The sequence below is a fragment of the Neofelis nebulosa genome, chromosome 10 (genome assembly GCF_028018385.1).
Source record: "Neofelis nebulosa isolate mNeoNeb1 chromosome 10, mNeoNeb1.pri, whole genome shotgun sequence".
Taxonomy (NCBI): Eukaryota; Metazoa; Chordata; class Mammalia; order Carnivora; family Felidae; genus Neofelis; species Neofelis nebulosa.
The window spans coordinates 101,245,527-101,267,963 of record NC_080791.1 but is presented as its reverse complement, the minus strand read 5'-3'; the positions used below and the strand labels follow the sequence as shown (position 1 = coordinate 101,267,963).

At 38.8% G+C, this 22,437-nt stretch overlaps 2 protein-coding genes across 3 annotated transcripts; both read left to right on the top strand.

Moving 5' to 3' along the window:
- The first annotated feature begins 5,079 nt into the window (after positions 1 to 5,079).
- LOC131488825 (olfactory receptor 5F1-like) lies at positions 5,080 to 5,920 on the top strand. The gene is given in 2 exon segments (XM_058690670.1): positions 5,080 to 5,883; positions 5,885 to 5,920. Coding segments are annotated over 2 exon segments (840 nt in total).
- Positions 5,921 to 15,752: 9,832 nt separating this feature from the next.
- On the top strand, positions 15,753 to 18,946 carry LOC131488824 (olfactory receptor 10AG1-like). Of its 2 annotated transcripts, XM_058690668.1 has the most exons (2): positions 15,753 to 15,765; positions 18,021 to 18,946. In XM_058690668.1, the coding sequence occupies exon 2, from the start codon at positions 18,038 to 18,040 to the stop codon at positions 18,944 to 18,946; it is 909 nt and encodes a 302-aa protein (XP_058546651.1). In that variant the 5' UTR covers positions 15,753 to 15,765; positions 18,021 to 18,037. The 2 variants fall into 2 exon arrangements, with proteins under 2 accessions (XP_058546651.1, XP_058546650.1); XM_058690667.1 differs by lacking the exon at positions 15,753 to 15,765 and having other exon boundaries at positions 17,990 to 18,946.
- The last annotated feature ends 3,491 nt before the right edge of the window (positions 18,947 to 22,437 follow it).

The following is a 22,437-nucleotide window of genomic DNA, read 5'->3' as shown; positions in this document are numbered from 1 at the left end:
TCCTGATTGAGTTTTGGAAGCGTGTGGGTGTTTAGGGATTTGTCCATTTCTTCCAGGTTGTCCAGTTTGTTGGCATATAATTTTTCACAGTATTCCCCTATAATTGCTGTATCTCTGAGGGATTGGTTGTAATCATTCCATTTTCATTCATGATTTTATCTATTTGGGTCATCTCCCTTTTCTTTTTGAGAAGCCTGCCTAGAGGTTTGTCAATTTTGTTTATTTTTTCAAAAAACCAACTCTTGGTTTCGTTGATCTGCTCTACAGTTTTTTTAGATTCTATATTGTTTGATCTGATCTTTATTATTTCTTTATTATTTCTGATCTTTATTATTTCTGATCTTTATTATTTCTCTTCTTCTGCTGGGTTTAGGCTGTCTTTGCTGTTCTGCTTCTCTTTCCTTTAGATGTGCTGTTAGATTTTGTATTTGGGATTTTTCTTATTTCTTGAGATAGGCCTGGATTGCAATATATTTTCCTCTCAGGACTGCCTTTGCAGCATCCCAAAGCATTTGGATTGTTGTATTTTCATTTTCATGTGTTTCCATATATTTTTTGATTTCTTCTATAATTGCCTGGTTGACCCATTCATTCTTTAGTAGGGTGTTCTTTAACCTCCATGCTTTTGGAGGTTTTCCAGATTTTTTCCTGTGGTTGATTTCAAGCTTCATAGCATTGTGGTCTGAAAGTATGCATGGTATGATGTCAATTCTTATATACTTATGAAGGGCTGTTTTGTGACCCAGTATGTGATCTATCTTGGAGAATGTTCCATGTGCACTCGAGAAGAAAGTATATTCTGTTGCTTTGGGATGCAGAGTTCTAAATATATCTGTCAAGTCCATCTGATCCAATGTATCATTCAGGGCCCTTGTTTCTTTATTGACCGTGTGTCTAGATGATCTATCCATTTCTGTAAGTGGAGTGTTAAAGTCCCCTGCAATTACCACATTCTTATCAATAAGGTTGCTTATGTTTATGAGTAATTGTTTTATATATTTGGGGGCTCCGGTATTCGGCACATACACATTTATAACTGTTAGCTCTTCCTGGTGGATAGACCCTGTAATGATTATATAATGCCCTTCTTCATCTCTTGTTACAGCCTTTAATTTAAAGTTAGTTTGTCTGATATAAGTATGGCTACTCCAGCTTTCTTTTTACTTCCAGTAGCATGATAAATAGTTCTCCATCCCCTCGCTCTCAATCTGAAGGTGTCCTCAGGTCTAAAATGAATCTCTTGTAGACGGCAAATAGATGGGTCTTGTTTTTTTATCCATTCTGATACCCTATGTCTTTTGGTTGGTGCATTTAGTCCATTTACATTCAATGTTATTATAGAAAGATATGGGTTTAGAGTCATTGTGATGTCCGTAGGTTTCATGCTTGTAGTGATGTCTCTGGTACTTTGTCTCACAGGATTCCCCTTAGGATCTCTTGTAGGGCTGGTTTAGTGGTGACAAATTCCTTCAGTTTTTGTTTGGGAAGACCTTTATCTCTCCTTCTATTCTAAATGACAGACTTGCTGGATAAAGGAATCTTGGCTGCATATTTTTTCTGTTCATCACATTGAAGATCTCGTGCCAATCCTTTCTGGCCTGCCAAGTTTCAGTAGAGAGATTGGTCACAAGTCTTATAGGTCTCCCTTTACATGTTAGAACACGTTTATCTCTAGCTGTTTTCAGAATTTTCTCTTTATCCTTGTAGTTTGCCAGTTTCACTATGATATGTCGTGCAGAAGGTCGATTCAAGTTAGGTCTGAAGGGAGTTCTCTGTGCCTCTTGGATTTCAATCCCTTTTTCTTCCCCAGATCCGGGAAGTTCTCAGCTATTATTTCTTCAAGTACACCTTCAGCACCTTTCCCTCTCTCTTCCTCCTCTGGAATACCAATTATGCGTATATTATTTCTCTTTAGTGTGTCACTTAGTTCTCTAATTTTCCCCTCATACTCCTGGGTTTTTTTATCTCTCTTTTTCTCAGCTTCTTCTTTTTCCATAATTTTATCTTCTAGTTCACCTATTCTCTCCTCTGCCTCTTCAATCCGAGCCATAGTTGTCTCCATTTTATTTTGCAGCTCATTAATAGCATTTTTTTAGCTCCTCCTGGCTGTTCCTTAGTCCCTTGATCTCTGTAGCAAGAGATTCTCTGCTGTCCTTTATACTGTTTTCAAGCCCAGCGATTAATTTTATGACTATTATTCTAAATTCACTTTCTGTTATATTGTTTAAATCTTTTTTGATCAGTTCATTAGCTGTTGTTATTTCCTGGACGTTTTTCTGAGGGGAATTCTTCTGTTTCGTCATTTTGGATAGTCCCTGGAGTGGTGCGGACCTGCAGGGCACTTCCCTTGTGCTGTCTTGAATAACTTGCGTTGGTGGGCGGGGCCACAGTCAGACCTGATGTCTGCCCCCAGCCCACCGCTGGGGCCACAGTCAGACTGGTGTGTGCCTTCTCTTCCCCTCTCCTAGGGGCGGGATTCACTGTGGGGTGGCGTGGCCCATCTGGGCTACTTGCACACTGCCACGCTTGTGGTGCTGGGGATCTGACATATTAACTGGGGTGGATCAGCAAGGTGCACACGAGCGGGAGGAGCAGGCTCAGCTCACTTATCCTTCGGAGATCCATTTCGGAAGAGGCCCTGCAGCACCGGGAGGGAGTCAGACCCGCCAGAGGGATTTATCCGCAGAAGCACAGCCTTGGGTGTTTGCGCAGTGCAAGCAAGTTCCCTGGCTGGAACCGGTTCCCTTTGGGATTTTGGCTGGGGGATGGGCGAGGGAGATGGCCCTGTTGAGTGCCTTTGTTCCCCACCAAGCTGAGCTCTGTTGTCCGGGCTCAACAACTCTCCCTCCCGTTGTCCTCCAGCCCTCCCGTTCTCTGAGCAGAGCTGTTAGCTTATAACCTTCCAGATGTCAAGTCCCTCTTGCTGTCTGAACACACTCCGTCCGGCCCCTCTGTTTTTGCTAGCCAGACTCGGGGGCTCTACTTGGCCCTCAGGCCACCCCTCCGCCCCAGCTCCTTCCTGCCAGTTCGTGCAGCACGTACCGCCTCTCCACTCTTCCTACCCTCTTCCGTGGGCCTCTCGTCTGCGCTTGGCTCCAGAGACTCCATTCTGCTAGTCTTCTGGCGGTTTTCTGGGTTGTTTAGGCAGGTGTAGGTGGAATCTAAGTGATCAGCAGGACGCACAGTGAGCCCAGCGTCCTCCTACGCCCCCATCTTCCCAGGATTCCCAAGAAATTGTGGTTTATATACACAATGGAGTACTACGTGGCAATGAGAAAGAATGAAATATGGCCCTTTGTAGCAACGTGGATGGAACTGGAGAGTGTGATGCTAAGTGAAATAAGCCATACATAGAAAGACAGATACCATATGTTTTCACTCTTATGTGGATCCTGAGAAACTTAACAGAAACCCATGGGGGAAGGGAAGGAAAAAAAAAAAAAGGTTAGAGTGGAAAAGAGCCAAAGCATAAGAGACTCTTAAAAACTGAGAACAAACTGAGGGTTGATGGGGGGTGGGAGGGAGGGGAGGGTGGGTGATGGGTATTGAGGAGGGCACCTTTTGGGGTGAGCACTGGGTGTTGTATGGAAACCAATTTGGCAATAAATTTCATATATTGAAAAAATAAACAATTAAAAAATAAATAAATAATTAAAGATTTAAAAAAAGATAAAAAAATAAACATTGTGCAGTGGAGTTAGTTTTTCCTTCTTATATATTCTACTCAAGACAGAGTTGAATGGAAAGTTACTCTTACCCAGACAAAGGAAGGGGCACATGTGTATATGCCTATGACATACACACCCACGCACACATGCCCCCCCCCATACACACATAAACGCAAAAAACACAATATCACACAACAGGGAAAGAAAAGATTAATGATTCTTTCCATTACTGAGATGGCGAGGGAAAAATAATACTTTGGTACTGAGATATGTACCCATTTGGAGTAAGCTAAAAATAAAAAGGGAGAGGCAATATAAATATTCAATGAGAAAGTATGATTTTTCTTGTCAATACTGTTTTTTTAAATAACGTAGAGGTCAGAAAGTACTTTCTGATGCAAGCCCCACACATGGATTCCGTTTATCAGCAAGTGATCATATTGAGTGAGCTCTGGAGACTGCACTGTCTCCCTCTGGAGGACTGACTCACAATTAGCCTATAATCTAGCTCCCGTGGTTACCCACTCCTCCTTCTGAACACAAAACATAAGGGCAGTGATACGTATGTACTCAGAAGAAATCTCAATTTTTGCAGAGGGGTAAATTGAATTAGTATTGCATTTCATTTCATTTTCAAATGAAAATTTTTTCCTTTTTCTGTAAGCTCCATTTGATTTGAAATCTCCTAATAAAAAAGAAACAACAAGATCACACAGGTGAGGGGCTGGGAAGGAAGTGATCAGGATTTTTCATGCTGTCACTCACTGTTGTGGACAGCATGTCTGCTCCGACAGGATGCTGATTCGACAATGTTCTTTCTAATGAGAACAATATTGTGTTCCACTTTTAGAACACTACAAAATCATTTCTAAGGATAAGATGGAGTCTAAAAATTGACTATTAGAAATGGTCGTGATTGTTGCTGTTTGACGTACACAAGAGTGATTTCTGGGAGGCCATGTTGAGGAACGGTCTTCAGGAGAAATTCAGAGTAGTCTGGAGGAGAAAAAAAACTGAGTTAAACTCATTTACCTGTTCAGAGAATGAGAGAGACATCAGCAAGGACACTTGTATCCTTTGGATTTGGGCACGGACTGTAGACAGACAATAGTACAACATGTATTGCTTTTGCAGAAATTGAGTGACATGTCTGTGGCCTTGCACTAGTGAGTCGAGAGGCCCAAAGCCCAGATTCAGATTCAGTACAGACAATTGCTGATTAAGTTCAAAGGCTTCTCTGTTTGTCCCCTGTTTCTTCTTCTTGGATCACTCTATTTACTGTGTTGGACTACCTTAGGTTGTTTTTTCCTTTCCGATGCATGAATAACCCCATTCACATTTCTATTTCCCATAAGCAATATTGACAATATTGACACCTAATGCAAGTTTCAGCAAACTGCATTTGTAACACATGAGCGGCGAGAACGACACTTCGCTGGAGGGGTTCATCCTGTTGGGATTAGCAGACACCATGGAGCTACGGATCATCCTCTTTCTGCTTTTCTTTGGGATTTACGCCCTTACAGTTTTGGGGAATGTTGGGATGATCCTCTTAATCGGCACTGATTCCCGACTTCACACACCCATGTATTTCTTCCTGGCTAACCTGTCCTTTGTGGATGTCTGTTACTCCTCCGCCATCACCCCAAAGATGCTGGCAGACTTACTGTCAGAGACGAAAACCATCTCCTTCGCAGGCTGCTTCCTGCAATTGTACTTCTTTATCGCCTTGGCCACAACCGAAGCCATCCTCTTTGGCTTAATGGCCTATGACCGTTACGTGGCCATATGCAACCCCCTCCTTTACTCCTTGATCATGTCCAGGACAGCCTGCCTCAAAATGGCAGCAGGGGCTTTTACGGCAGGATTCTTGAACTCCATGGTTAACACGAGTTATGTAGGCAGCTTGCCATTCTGTGGTTCCAATGTCATTCACCACTTCTTCTGTGACAGCCCTCCACTCTTTAGGCTCTCCTGTGCTGACGCACACGTGAATGAAAGTATCTTTTCCGCATTTGCTGGTGCGAATCTGGCCGGGACTCTGCTGATCATCCTCACCTCCTATTCCTACATTCTCTTCTCTGTCTTCCACATGCATTCAGGGCAGGGGAGGCACAAAGCCGTCTCCACGTGTGCCTCTCACTTGACAGCGATAACTCTGTTCTATGCCACCGCCATCTATACCTATCTGAGACCTAGTTCCAGCTACTCCTTGGGTCAGGACAAAGTGGCTTCTGTGTTCTACACAATAGTGATCCCCATGTTGAATCCCCTGATCTACAGCCTCAGGAACGAGGAAGTAAAGAAGGCTTTATGGAATTTCACTACCAGGAGGAGGATCCCTCCATTCGTCTGATATGCTTTGCAAATTTTTTGAACTAATTTTTCTGCGGGTTGATTGAAGTCTACACTTTTCATGAAGATATTTCTATAAATAGTTGCTTTCTGTTAATACTGAAATACATGTCCCCAAATTGGTATAATGTAAATAGTCCATCTTCTCTCTGGACTCAGGACTTCGATCTAATTATTCTCTAATTTTGCTGGGTCCTCAAACATAGGTCTTATTTCTGATAAAATCTTGGTTACAGAAGAAAGGGATTCAGTATTTAGAGTCAAAAGTTACCAAAGTTACAATATCACATGAAATTAGCCACATACAATATTTGTAATTGCTCTCTTGGTTTTTTTCCTCTGCATTTTTATTCCACCATTTGTGATTTTTAAGATATCTTTTATATCACCTGTTTAAGATGCTTTAAATTTTAAGTAGATTTTCATCTTACTTTATTGGATTATCTTCCAGTAGGATGTTTAAATCAGATTTCAAGGCTACAATTTTCATTGCAGTGTAAACTCTCCACCTCTTTGTGTTCTGTATCCATCTCCGTGTGTACATATGTATTCACAAATAAAATAAAGGTGAGCTTGAGCAAAAGCACGCTATCAGAAAAGTGCCATGTCATTAGACTGCACCAATGACAGCTCTCATATTCCATTCTCTTGTCTCCCAAATTTCTAACCATCCTCTCCTTTTCTGTCTCTTGGACTGACACATACCAGAAAGCCACACACAGACACACATATCCACGTGTTGCAGAGTGTAACCAGTGCATCGTTCCAAAGGAGGTGGATCAGTTGTTCAACACGTGAATCTCACATATACTCTTTGCAATATGCTCATGAATTTCCTGCTTCTAGGTATTTATAGGTATCTATCATTTGTTCAGTAAAAATCAATGGAAATTACTCTTAGAGCTAAGCTTTGCTGATATGGAGGTAAACGGGGAGTTGGCTTAGTAGAACTCAGCGGAGACTGAGTGGGGGCTAGCATTTTCTAAAGAATCGACCGCACTTAGAGTTTTGGGGGAGAAATTGCCCATGGGCCTTGTTCTTGCAGCTGACTTTGCACCTAATAGAAGCGATGTCCGTGTCATCTGAGATACATCTCCATACATTGTGTCCTGTCACAAAGAAGTCATCCAGCTGGTACATTTAATGTCTCCAGTGGTGTCTGTAGATTACCCCGCCCAGACAGGTGTTCATGAAGTGATTGGTGCTGTGTATGCACCTGTGGGTTGTATCCTCACTCCGCTGGTCCCACGATGGTTACCTGGCCTAGATCCCTTACAGCAAAATGATGGTTTGTTCTCTGAGATAGTTTGTTCTTTCACTGAGTGCCTTGCCTACCTGCCCACTGGTTGTATCCTTTCTCCTTTCCTTTTCCCTACTATTCAGCAGAATCATATATGGGACCACGATATTTCACAGCGAAATTGTAATAATGTATCCCGTCCATTAAAAGTTTTATTTCCTAGTAAAATTTAACAAAAATGTTTGGGAGATGAGTCCAGTTATTCTGAGATTTGGGTTTGAGATGTATCTTATTTGAGGCCATGTTCTCTGCACCCTAATGAACCTTCCTACATTTACCGAATCTTGTTTACAGGGACTACAAATACTTCCAACTTTGGGAATGATTATCATCTAATTATCTTGTGCGCTTTTTTAATTCCTTAAATGTGTATTTCCTATATAAATTTTGATTTTTTCTTTAACTATGAACTTGTAAAAAACATTTTTTTAAATTATCATAATTTCTTGTTTAATATACAATTCACTTATGTTAAAAATGTCCCAGAAATTATTTATCTTCTTTAACTCAAAATAAATTTTATCTGTGAAGCCATTTATACTTCTAATTATTATATTGAGTGAACAAACAAGTTGGAAATAATGAAAGAATCAATATTCAAGAATCACAGAGCTCCAAATAAACAACAAAAATATTAATATTGAAATCCTGAATTTAGGGAGAAATAAATTGATATTATACATTAAAATAATTTTGGATTTAGTTTGTTAAGTGGAAGTTAACAACGGAAACATGTAATTTCCATTGGTCTATTAAAAATGGCAGGTGTACCTTTATCAACAATAGTTAAGTAAAGGCTAGGTGCTGAGAGTACATGAAGTTATCATCACGCTTAATTTCACACTGCTCAAATGAAAGAAAAGATAGTATGTTAACTCATAATAAGCATCTTTCAAAGAATATAGACAAGCAAAATTTTGTCAAGAAGATGATACCCAAGTGGTTGGCTGTATGGGAAAAAAAGGAGATACACATTAGTTGAGTTGATGTGAAAATGTGTAATCTGTAGAAAAGGAATGCACAAAGAGCTGTATGGAATGAAAATATAGCTTTATTAAAATATATAGCTTTATAGAAAGAATCTTAAATAGCTCTATGGAAAAATATGTAACACACGTTAAATAGGATGGGTGGCAACACAAAGCAGAAATTGCATTGTTGCTAAACTTAGATATAATCTACTACTTTGGCTGGGAAATTGGTGCATATTGTCTTTAAGTTTCTCTTTAAATTTTGTGATTTGAATATTAACGTGAAAACATTGCATGCATTCCTGTACCATTCCAAAGTATCAGAAGAATTTTTGGTATATTCTCAGCCACTTAATCAAAATTTTTACCCTCAGATCTGCTACTAAAAAGGAAGTTGCTGAATATTGGCTAAGTAATTTTGAGGTTTTGAAAACGGGAGATCAACCAGATGAATACCTATGTCAAAAACCGAGTTCCTGAATTGTGCTCTGAACCCTCAACCTCCTGACGTCTTATGATCATTTTAATCATGTGTTGTAACCAAATAAAATCAATAAAATATAATGTATTTGTTAAGTTTGTGTTGAAAGTGTGTCAGATTCACTTATACACTGATGAGAGAAACAAAAAGATGAAAAGAAGGTACAGACTTAGAAAGGGTATGGAAACAGAAGTTTTATTTAGCTGGCAAAAAATAAGCAGTGTTAAAACCATGTGAAATAAAGGTTGAGGTTTGATCTTCCCAGTCATAAAATTATCATGCCCAAATTGTGCATTACAGAAGTGAACTGTGTGTTAGAATGACCTGAAATGCTAGATTTGGTGAAAGTGGTCAATGGGAACCACACATTTAAGGAGCACATGCTAAAGATATTATCTATGGCTGATTGCAGGGACATAGTTTTATCCTCCAATGGCTGGGGTCAATACAGATGACAAACAGAGTTAAGACTGTGGCAACAGAGATCAGAAGCAGAGTGACAAGAAACAAGTTTTATCTTTAAATGGCTACTGCCAGTAACTTTTTTTTTTCTAAAATGTAAACAAAATTGCAAAATATACTGTTTTCTTATTTCTTAATTTTTTAAAAAATTTTTCCCCTTTAAAAATTGCATGTGTTTTTTTTTTTTAAATTTTTTTTTTTTTCAACATTTTTTATTTATTTTTGGGACAGAGAGAGACAGAGCATGAACGGGGGAGGGGCAGAGAGAGAGGGAGACACAGAATCGGAAACAGGCTCCAGGCTCCGAGCCATCAGCCCAGAGCCTGACGCGGGGCTCGAACTCACGGACCGCGAGATCGTGACCTGGCTGAAGTCGGACGCTTAACCGACTGCGCCACCCAGGCGCCCCAAAAAAATTGCATGTGTTTTAAATTATCCCATGAGGATTGGTTGATAACCTCATACGAGACCCATATGAAGTCGGTATCTACTATTGATCTGTTTAGGTGAACAGATCATGACAGATTTGAAGTGAAAAAAATCCCTAATTCCTACCATGATTCTTCAATGGAAAAAAAATTAATATTTCACCATTTAAAAAGCAATGTTTTAAACTGTCACCAAATAAACGAATAGAAAATCTTACATCCCAATAATACAAATATTGAGACATTTTTAGGGATGATTACTGAGTTGTCCATGGTTCAAAGCTGTAAGGATCTATGGGATAATGAATGATATTAGTAAGGAATCTAGGGGTGTCTGGGTGGCCCAGTCAGTTAAGTATCCAGCTCTTGATTGCAGCTCAGGTCATGATCTAATGGTTTGTGAATGTGATCCCTGTGTTGGGCTTTGTGGTGAGTGTGGAGCCTGTTTGGGATTTTCTCTCTCCATCTCTGTCTGTAATAAGTAAACATTTAAAACTGTTTATTAAACACAAAAAAATGTCCTTCCCTCCCCCACTTGAGCTCTCTCTCCCTCTCTCTCTGTCTCAAAATAAACAAACACTTTAAAAAAATAAGTGATCAGGATTTGTTTTAATGAAAAAAATGAGAAATAGAAGAAATGTGAAGGACTTCTGTAATGGGAGGACCTCTATGAATCTGTCTTCAATAAATCAAGGTAAATACTTTGAAATGATTAAATCAACTTTTTTCAGAGCTCAGGATATCAATCAAAGGTTTGATACAATGTGAAGAGCATTTACTCAATAAGAATTGATGAATTTTGGTAAGAAAAACAGAATTTATGGTGTTGTAACTTGACCTAATCCAATCACAGTTCCCACAGCTATGCAGTAGCCATGAAAAACAGCAGCTTGACAACAGTGTGAACAGTTGTGTAGACACTGGATTGTGTAGATTGAATTTGGACTCCTAAGGATGTCCCAACCTCAGATCAATCAATACATCCTATGAAGCATAAGGAAACACAGGCTTTTATATTGCATTATAATTAGATGAAAAGACATTACTAATAATGAAAAATCCCATCTATGTGGATATTAGAAAGTTATCAAAATAATGAACCCCCAATGACAAATTAAACTGTAAATACTGGATCATGCAACCTAAAAAATAAATAGATAAGAGAAATAAATAAACAAATATATAAAGAAATATTAAAAGTGATCTAATGGCTGCAAAAGTCTTCATTCCTCTCCTGAAACCATTATTCCACTGTATAACTAACTTGGATTTAAATTTTAGTCCCTGCAAACAATTGGAGAGAACACTATCTATGGTTAGTGACTTGGGAAGGTTAAATGATACAGGTGTGAAATGCCGAGTCCCTAAAAAGCCCCAGAGGGTTATATGCAGCTGGCTCCATACTTGGAGCTGGAGGTGTACCAGTGAGCAACACTAATGTCCTGAATCAAGGAGCTACCGATAAGAAGAGAAGGTCAAATTATGGAATAAAAATTAAACCATAACATCATAAGGTGCGAGCTAGAAGTTTATGGAGGAGGGATGTGAGAGCCTTACAGTAGAAATAGTTAACTTCACCTGCAGGAATAATGGGTCACTTGTCAAGGGATGTGAAACACCAGCTCAGTTCAACAGAGAAACCAATATATGCAGAACAATCTATAGAGTACAAAGTTTTCTGTGCCTCCTGTAGTATATAGCACAACACCTTATATAGTTAGATGCTTGTTGAATGCTTTAATAGAGAAAAGATGAATGCATTAATTAATTAATTAATTTGCAGAATTTACCAAAGATTTACAGCCGCAATAAAAATTCACTCTACCTTCCTCTCCTAATAGTGTTAAAGCCCTCATAATGCAATTTTCCCATCTTCAACTTCACAATGCAGAAAACTTGAAATTCAGTGTACTCTATCTTCTTGTCCAAATTCTTTTTTGTTCCTTATGTAAGTGTGTGTAACTACAAAAACCCCAGATGATGATGCATGAGCTCTAGATAGTTTCAAAATTGCATTGTTTGAGGCTAAGAAATGGTGTTTTAATACTTTCAAATTTGGTATCCTCCGCTTTCAGACATACATACATAGCAAATTTAACACTGTGAATGTCCTAGCAGGGGAATTGTTCTATTCTCCAAAGATGGACAGAATGGGGAGAAAGGTAAAGAGGAGTAGCCAGGAGGCTCCCGTTCCTTGGACCATACTCCACAGGGAGAGAATCTTCAAGGCAGTGCTGATCCAACCAGAGACAGCCTTAGTTATTTTCTTAGTTACCACCTGGTAAACAGATGATTGAGTTTAAAAATGCCACATCACAGAGAGAAGATGCCCCTGCAAAGAATAAGGGGCTTTTTTTCAACCAAAGGCGCACTGATCAATATAAGTAAAGTACAAGTTTCACAGAAAAATAAGAATGGCTGGAATCTGCCTTGAGTAATTCAAAACCAAAATTTATATTACATAAGACCACAGTCTTTATAAAAGAGTGACCCACAGCGCTTTCTCCATAATATAAAAAGGTAAGCAGTAATTATTTTACCCTGCTTATTTTATGGCACTGTATATGTGTATTAAGATTCAAAAGTCATTGGGGCGCCTGGGTGGCTCGGTTGGTTAAGTGTCCGACTTTGGCTCAGGTCATGATCTAACAGTTGGTGGGTTCAAGCTTTGCATCGGGCTCTGTGCAGACAGCTCAGAGCCAGGAGCCTGATTCAGATTTTGTGTCTCTTTCCCTCTTTGTCTTACCCCACTCGTGCTCTGTCTCTTTCTCTTTCTCAAAAACAAATAAACATTAAAAAAATTTTAAATAAAAAGAATCAAAAGTCATGAAGCAAAATACTTTCTTCTAATCAGATCCCTTTATGAGATAAATCTTCTGAATTTGAAATATAATGACAAGAAGAGTTCTAATTATGGAATAAAAATTAAAGAATAGTATCATAAGCATCAAATTAGTTTATGTAGGAACTATACAATCTATAACTAGAAGTAATCAATCCTTCATTTTCATAACAGAAAGTGAGATATAAAATGGACACAAAATCCTCTTGCCACTGTAAAAAGTTTTCTATTTCTTAGTTGTATTTATATTATTAGAATATTAAATTCAAAACTGTGTTTCCTAGAGAATGTTCTATGAAGCCCATTGAGGGATTTTTTTCTTTTTTTTTTTGAGTATAGTTGCCATACAAATGCACAATGTTGCATTTGTTTCAAGTGTACAACATAGTGATTCAACAACTCTATACCTTATGCTCTGCTCACCACAAGTGTAGCCACCATCTGTCACAAGACAATGCTGCAAAGCCCATTCGTTTTGATTAAGAGAATGGACTCTGGCATTATATGGGTGAATTTGAAGTCTGGTTGCATCCTGCCTTCCTGATATTGGGCAAGTTACTTAACCCCTCTATGCCTCTGCCTCTTTAAGCAACATGTGAATAGTAACAGTGCCTATTTCATTTAGAATGCAATAAAATGAGAGGCACCTGGGTGGCTCAGTCAGTTAAGCATCCCACTTTGACTTAGATCTCACCATTGGTAAGTTCAAGCCCCGCATCAGGATCTCTGCTGTCAGCTCAGAGTGTGCTTTGGATCCTCTGTCTCCCTCTCTCTCTGCCCCTCTCCCCCAGCATTCTCATGCACTCTCTCTCTCTCTTGCAAAAATAATCATTAAAAAATTTATAGAATGCAATAAAATGAAATTACGTGGGGAAATCCATTAACAGGGTGGTTAGCACATAATAAATGTTCCAAACTTGTTAACAGTAAAAAATAGTTTCAAATAATCAGGACTCTCCACTCTGCATAGCTATGCTCATCCCTGCTAAAATAGAAACATTGGTAAAGGAAGAACTGAACTTCCCATAATAAGACTGCAAAATACCATTACTTGTTTTTTTTTTAATTTTTTGCTTTATTTATTTTTCAGAAGAGAGAGAGAGAGAGAGCATGAGCTGGAGTGGGTGGGGCAGTGCAGAGAAAGAGGGAGGCACATAATCGGAAGCAGACTCCAGGCTCTGAGCCATCAGCACAGAATCCAACCAGGGCTGGAACTCACGAACTATAAGATCATGACCTGAGCTGAAGTGGGACACTTAACCGACTGAGCTACCCAGGCGCCCCTACCATTAATTGTTAATAAAGAGAATATATCAGTTTCAGAAAGGAAAATAATCAAAGGAAGTTATCTCTGAGGATGCTTTCATATATTAAATAGGATTTGAGTTAGACTTTCACATTTAATTTTTCTCCTGTATTTACATACACAAGTCTACTTCTCTTATTAGCTTAAAGTACAGAACCCTGGCACAGATGGGGGAAAAAAACTAAAAATGAAAGCCCATTAAATTAGAATGTTTTTTAAAAATTTTTCTGTAGGTTTTGCTGCTGGTTTAGATCTATACAGCAGGAAAAGTTCACTAATTTCAAACTCAGTTTTTCTGCCAGAACACTACCCTGTACATTCATTCTCTCCCCCATTAGATTAAGAAAAGATTATTTCAGGGCAGGACAGAAGATGATCGAAGTTCAAAAGAAAAAAAAAAGATGTATGTTAAAATCATAATAATGAATACAATAAGTATGATCATTATCATAAAAATGCTTAATCAAACTATCACTTATTTTAAGTACAGTGATTAAACTATGTTACTTACTCCACAAACAACCCTTCAAGCTACATGATATCATTACAGCCTATATTTCCAACCAAGGAAAGTTGAGCTCTGATCCTTTAAATAAAAACATATCACCAGACTATATCAAATTTGAATTGTAGGTCACTCAATATCAAGTTCTTTTTTCAGTGAACTTGAATCTAGTTGATTACAGCTTGCTGAAATCAATGGAAAATCATTTTTGCCATTACCTGTGAGGAAGTATTTAAAAACCATTCACCCATGTAAGCCCTTACTAGCTACTGGAATATGAAACTAAATAAGCACACGAGGGCATTTTGTTCCTAGAGTGTTTTATTTATTTTTTTCTTAAAAGTAAAAATAATGCAATGATTCTATGATACCTCAAAATCTGATGAGCTCTCACATTGGATGTCGCTTCCTTAAGAAATTGTTGGGGCACCTGGGTGGCTCAGTTGGTTAAGCGTCCAACTTCGGCTCAGGTCATGATCTCGCGGTTCGTGAAATCGAGCCCTGCATCAGTCTCTGGTGCTGACAGCTTGGGGCCTGGAGCCTGCTTCAGATTCTGTGTCCCTCTTTCTTTCCGCCCCACCCCTGCTTGTGCTCTGTCTCTCTCTGTCTTTCAAAAATGAATAAACATAATTTTTTTTATTTAAAAAATATAAATAAACAAAAACATTAAAAAAATTTTTAAGAAATTGTCTTACACTCTCTTAACACCTCGTACTTCTCTCTACATAGATTACACATTCCCAGGAACACCTGACTGCTGACTTCTGTAGGCTCTGTACAGATGGAAACTGAGCTCATGTTGTTTACCATTAGTATCCTCAGTATACTTTGTATTGAATACACTCAGGATTTATTCATAATAAACCACACACACACACACACACAACACACACACACTATATATACATATACATATACATATATATATATATATATATATATATATATATATATATATATTTGTTCCTGTACATGTTTGTTCCTGTATATATTTGTTCCTATATAATATATGTTCATCAAACATATCTGGGTCACTGAAAATTCAATTCTTTTTCCATTGCAATTTTTTCTGAGGAACTTCTGGAGAAAGAAATATATAGGAAAGATGATATAAAATCATGAAACTTTTGAGAAGATATAAAATGGGGGAGATAACTGCCAAAGTGTGAAAAGAGGAGAAAACAAAGAAAGATCAGCAAAACAAAGGTAGAGATGATGGCAAGAGAGGATGTGGGGAGCATGCGCTCAGTCCCAGTTTATAGAACATATTATTTGAACCTGAAACGTCCAGGACCTTGTCCCTCCTCTTGACCGCTCTGAGCCATAAACAGAGAGGAACCAGGAGAGGGCTTTTATCTTCAGGGTATGCAGTGAAAAATTAAAGTCAGAATAGAGGATTCACTGAACTAAGGAGGGAGGCACTGAGGACGTGTGAAAAGTCAGATAGGCCAAGTATAAATTGTAAATTGCTTCAGTCTTGTGGGATCTGTCCGAGGTGGAAGGAGCCAGCTCTTAAAAGAAGAAAGAGGGGTTGTATTGGAGGAAAAGGAAGGCAAATTTGGAGTCTGAGAAACTGAGGAAGAGACTCAAAACTCATGGCGATACGGGTTTCGGAGTCTGTGACCATCTACGTGAAAGGTCACAGTTTGGCATTAATGAAGGCTAGCTGAAAATCACAAAAAGTGATGCGGTGTCTTTGGATGCAGGGTGGTGGCAAAGAGAGCAAACTTAGGTGGTCTAAAAATGCTTACTTATTGAAGAAGCGGGGTAGAATCCATCTACAGTGCATTTAGTGCTGTGCTTCCCAGTGGTTAGTCAGCTGTAGATATTTAGAAGACAGCTGACCCTTGAATAACAGTTTGAACCACACGGGTCCACTCGTTCACTGTATGTGGGGTTTTTTTTTTTTTGCAGTAGATGCTATAAATGTGTTTTCTTTTTCTTCTGATTTTATTTCTCTAGCTTACTTTATTTTTAAAAATATTTATTTATTTTTGAGAGACAGAGATCGAGTATGCGCGAGGGGGAGAGGCAGAGAGACAGGGAGACAGACTATGATGCAGGCTCCAGGATCTGAGATGTCAGCACAGAGCCCGACGCAGGGCTTGAACTCACAAACCATGAAACCATGGCCTGAGCCAAAGTCAGACGCTCAACCAACTGAGCCACCCAGGCGTCCCTCTCTAGCTTACTTTATTGTATGACTACAGTATATAATACCTATAACATACAAAACATGAGCTAATTGACTGTTTATGTTAGTAACTAAGTTTTGAGGGAGTCAAAAGTTATACCCAGATTTTTGACTGCCTGGGATGGGCTTGGTGCATTTTTCAAGGGTCAACTGTATATATTCATAATACATAGTATTTATTCAAAGTAAGCTATAATATATATTAAAAATATGTATCGATGGATATGTTTATAATTTATATGAAAAGTATATTGTATATTAATTATATATTCAGAAATGCATACTTAGAGGTAAAAGTAAGGTATACAAAAACAGATTTCATATTTTGTCTGGCATTAGATGTGTCAACCCTAAGATCAAATTCCCTCACACCTTTTATTTTCCATTTTCCTTGTTTAATTACTCCATAAAAGCCCTAAACTTATCTGATTATTCCTAAAGTCCTAACATTTGGAATATAAACAGAATTATTAAGATTTTGGAGAGGGGCATGGTAGGGTTAAGGACTTATTACATCAAAATCTTATATAATTTATTTTACATTCCGAACATATGACTTACTATGAGTGGTACATGATTTCTAACACAACTGTATATGATATGTTAAATGAAGTCTTTTTCTCTGATGGAATCTGGGCAATATTCCCTATTTTCCTGATCAGATTCTAAGTCTCTTTCCCAGTTAGTGAGCAGCCAAGACTGACCTGAGGCAGGGCCTGGCTATGCAGTCCTACTGACCACCTTGCCCTGTGGTTATCTGAGATGGAGTTCACAGAGGAAACATCAAACCAAACATGAAAGAATCATACAAATTGATTGGAAATTAGAAGGTGCTAGGCATGAACACCTGGGTGGCTCAGTCGGTTAAGAATCCAACTACAGCTCAGGTCATGATCTCGTGGTTTGCAGGTTCTAGCCCCACATTGGGCCCTCTGCTTTTAACATGGAGACCACTTCAGATTTTCTGTCCCCCTTGCTCTCTGTCCCTCCCCCGTTTATGTGTGTTCTCTCTCTCTCACTCTCTCTCTCTCTCAATAATAAACATTAAAAAAAGAAGGTGTTAGGCAGAAAAAAAAAGACAAATAAAGTACTGTAGATACCAGATCAATCAGGAAAGAGACACATTCCTCATTAGAGAACGTCCTGTATTAATTAGTGCAGTTCTTATCCTAAGAATAGGCTACCTGATGCGTTTTGTTTTTATTTTATTGTTGTTTGTTTTGCTGTGTTATCCATTTATATATGTTATTAATAGCAGCAGGAAGATTAGTGTTTAAGATTACTTTCTGTTTTTGTGTACTGGAATTTGGAGATGTTGGATTTGAAATATATCACCAACAATAGAAAACAAAAAACAGAAAAACTGGATATCTATCCTGTGTCAGTGGATTTGAAATCATCTATTTAATATGTCCCATTCTGCAATGGGCCCAGCAGTTGAAGAGAATTCTAAGCCTTGAAATCATTTTCTTTGTAGATGGAATCTAAAGGACAATATCCTCCACGAGGGAATCACACTACATTAATGGATTTCATCCTGCTTGGCTTTTCTGATGTTCCTGACCTCCAAGAGTTTCTTTTTGGGGTGTTTTTGATAATTTATGTGATTATTCTGATGGGAAATAGCCTCATTATCATAATAACGCAGATTGATCCCTCCCTCCGGACTCCCATGTATTTTTTCCTTGGGAACTTTTCTTCCTTGGAAATATGTTATGTGTCAGTCACTGTCCCCAGATTATTAACAGATCTTTGTAGACAAAGTAGAAGTATTTCCTTTCTGGCCTGTGCTACACAAATGTATTTCTTTCTGGTCTTTGGAGCCACCGAGTGCTTTATTTTGACTGCAATGGCTTATGACAGGTATGTCGCCATTTGCAACCCCTTACTCTACCCTCTCATCATGAACAATAGGTTGTGTATCCAATTGGCAGCTGGCTGTTGGATCACTGGAATTCCAGTACACATAGGGTTCACCTACCTAATCTTCTCTCTACCCTTCTGCGGGTCCAATCAGTTGAATCACTTTTTCTGTGACATACCTCCAATACTTAAGCTTGCCTGTGGGGATACTTTTACGATTGAGATATTGGTTTATACAATTGCTGTTCTAGTTGTCACTATTCCTTTTATGTTGATTCTCGGATCTTATGTGAAAATAATCTCAACCATCCTGAAGCTGCCATCAGCCGCTGGGCGAGCCAAGGCATTCTCTACGTGTTCTTCCCACCTTGTGGTTGTGGCTTTATTCTTTGGGTCAGGCATCATTTCGTATTTGAGACCAAAGTCCAGCCATTCAACAAGAATGGACAAATTGCTTTCTCTCTTTTACAGCATTGTGACACCAATGTTTAATCCCATAATATATTGTCTGAGAAACAAAGATGTTTTAGTGGCACTCAAAAAATTCTTACCAAAATGGATTGTAATATGACTCAAAAACATAGCTTTGTAAAATCTATTTTCTTATTTATCACAGTCTCCATCCATTCATGTTGGTTCTTCTCCAACATGACTCTTAATTATTCGATTAAGTGTTGCCATATTCTTACCTCATATTAAGTAAACTCAGCAGTTATTTTTTAATGTTTATTTATTTATTTTGAGAGATAGAGAGAGAGAGACAGCATGAGTGGTAGACAGGCAGAGAGAGAGAGGGAAAGAGAGAATCCCAAACAGGCTCTGTGCTGTCAGCCCCAGAGCCTGATGCTGGGTTCAAACTCATGAACCATGAGATCATGACAACCCAAAATCAATAGTCTGACACTTAACCTACTGAGCCAACTAGGTGCCCCACAGTTGTTATTTTTAAACAGTATATTAATACCACATTTAATCCAAAGTATTGAAATATTTAAAACAACACATAGGAGTTATTAAAGGTGCTGTTGCTGCTGCTTTTTGGTAAGATTCCAGAATATGGCCAACATTTTCTGTTTCACAGAAAGATTATTCATTTTTCTGTCTCCAGTCCCCACATATTATATGAAAAATATTAGACATCTAGTTAACTTTGTTACATGGAAAGGATGACAAATAATAAAAGTTGAACTGCTGATATTTTATCTGCTCATGATTAGTAATCACCTTCTAATCAGGTGAGGTCATGTAAAGAAAGGAAGGATTTGAATCCAATGGTACTAAGTACAGTTGACATGTTACAGATAATTCACATTCAATCTGTTTTTTATTGGTGAATCATCAGCTATTCCCTAAAGCTGAATTCACAGATGGAAAAGGACGCCACATTATCTCCTTTCCAGGATCCAGTCTTCCTCCAGAATGTTAACTAATCTACTTTACTTTTGTCATGTTAATTAGAAGACTTGATGGTAATTTGGACATATAGATTGTAAATGTATAGAAATGATGCAAATGTGGGGAGAAAGAGATAACAGTTTTGGGTAATTGAAACGAGTTTTACATAAAACTATCAAAATGTTAGCTCTGGTGGGGCACCTGGGTGGCTCAGTTGGATAAGCGTTCAACTTCAGCTCTTGTCATGATCTCATGGCTCCAGAGTTCAACCCCCATGTTGGGCTCTGTGCTGACAGCTCAGAGCCTGGACCCTGCTTTGGATTCTGTGTCTCCCTCTCTCTCTGCCCCTCCCTCACTCGTGCTCTGTCTCTGTCTCTCAAAAATAAATAAAAGTTAAAAAAAATGTTAGTTCTGGGCTGTGTGAGTTACATTTCTTATCTCTTCCTCCCTTCTTAAAGTAGAAATCAGCAATTTCCCTTCTTTCTTTTTTAAAAAGAAACTTTCCAGTGTCTTAATGACAAAGAAATAGCTGTGTGGGAAGACAGGAAAGAGTAAATCTGAACATTGAAGAAGCAAAATTTGATAAAACTCCTATTAGTCAATACTGTTCTTCCCATATCTCTTTCCTCCACACCATCCCGAATTCTGTAAACCTCTGGGCACCAACCATTCCAGGCCCTTGGGTATTCCCAGCAGGCCTCCCATAATATTCCTTTGAAAATACAGAGTACCTTCACTCCCCCCTTCACCTTCTCCATCACCATACTGCATTTATCTTCCCATATCTGTTCTTCCCATATCTGTTTCCTCCACACCATCCCGAATTCTATAAACCTCTGGGCACCAACCATTCCAGGCCCTTCGGTATTCCCAGCAAGCTTCTCATAATATTCCTTTGAAAATACAGAGTACCTTCACTCCCCCCTTCACCTTCTCCATCACCATACTGCATTTATCACCAGAGTTCTTTAGAAGGAATAAGAGAGTGTATATAACACAACTTCCCTATGATTCTTCCCTGGTATAAAACTTCAACTTAAAGGAAAAAAAGAAAGAAAGAACAGAAAAGGAAAAAAAATGCTAAGAAACAATTATCAAGGTCATCATCGTATAATTTTAGCAAAGCTGGGTCACATTTTGGTAACTCTCACAGTATTTCAACCTTTTTCATTATTATTACACTTGTTATGGTGATCTGTGGTCAGCAATCGTTGATGTCTTGGGGTTCCATGACTGCACTCATGTAAGAAGGCAAGTTTAACCAATGAATGTAGTGTGTGTTCTGAAAGCTCCACCGGCTGGTCGTTCACCTGTCTCTCTTCCTCTCCTCAGGCCTCCCTATTCCCTAAGACACAAGAATAGTGAAATTAGGCCTGTTGATAATCCTACAACGGCCTCTAAGTGCTCAAGTGAAAAAAAAGATCACACTTTAAATAGAAAGCTTAGAAATGATTCAGCTTAGTGAAGAAGGTGTGCTTAATGCCAAAAATAGGCTGACAGGCCTCTTGTACCAAACAGCCAAGTTTGTAAATGCAAAAGAGAAGTTCTTAAAGGAAATTAAAAGTGTTTCTCCATTGAACCCAGAAATGATAAGAAAGTGAAACAGCCTTATTGTTGACGTGGAGAAAGTTTTAGTTGTCTGGATAGAAGATCAAACCAGCCACGACATTCCCTTATCCCAAAGCTTATCTGAGAGCAAGGCTCTGACTCTCTCCAGTTCTATGAAGGGTGAGAAAGGTAAAACTAGAAGAAAAGTCTGAAGCTAACAGAGGTTGGTTCATGAGGTTAAAGGAAAGGAAACGTCTCCATAACATCAAAGGGCAAGGTAAAGCAACAGAAGCTGATACAGAAGCTCCAGCAAGTTACCAACAAGATCTAGCTAAGATACTAATGAAGGTGGCCTCACTCAACGACAGATTTTTCACCAGAGATGAAACAGCTTTCTACTGGAAGGAGATGCCATCTAGGACTTTCACAGCGGGAGAGGAGAAGTCAATACCTGACTTCAAAGGCTTCAAAGGACAGGCTGACTCTATCTCATTAGGGGCTAATGCAGCTGCTCGCTTTAAGTTGAAACCAGTCCTCATTTACCATTCTGAAGGTCCTAAGGCCCTTAGGAATTATGCTAATTATGCTAAATCTACTCTGCCTGTGCCCTAGAAATGGGACAACACAGTCTGGATGACAGCACATCTGTTTCCAACGTGGTTTACTGACTATTTTACGCCTACAGTTGAGACCTATCACTCAAAAAAAAAAAAAAAAAAAAAGATTTCGTTCAAGCTACTACTGCCCATTGACCATGCATCTGATCATCTGAGAGTTTTGATGGAGATGGACAAGATTAGTGTGGTTTCCATGCCTGCTAAGACAATTTGGCAGCTCATGGATCAAGTAATAATTATAACTTCCAAGTTTTATTAGCTAAGAAATGCATTTTATGAAGTGATAGCTGCCGTAGATAGGGATCCCTTTGATGGACCTGGGAAAAGTAAACTGAAAAACCTTCTGGAAAGGACTCACCATTCTGCCTTTAGTGGAGGAAGTAGTGGGATTCAAGACTTTAGTGTAGGGGGCCACCCAGATGGCTCAGTCGGTTGAGCGTCCAATTTCAGCTCAGGTCATGATCTCATGGTTCATGGGTTCGAGTCTTGATTCAGGGCCTCT

What these genes read in the sequence shown, in the direction of transcription:
- LOC131488824 (XM_058690667.1), top strand. Translation starts at nt 17,990, where the DNA reads ATGGAATCTAAAGGACAATATCCTCCACGAGGGAATCACACTACATTA.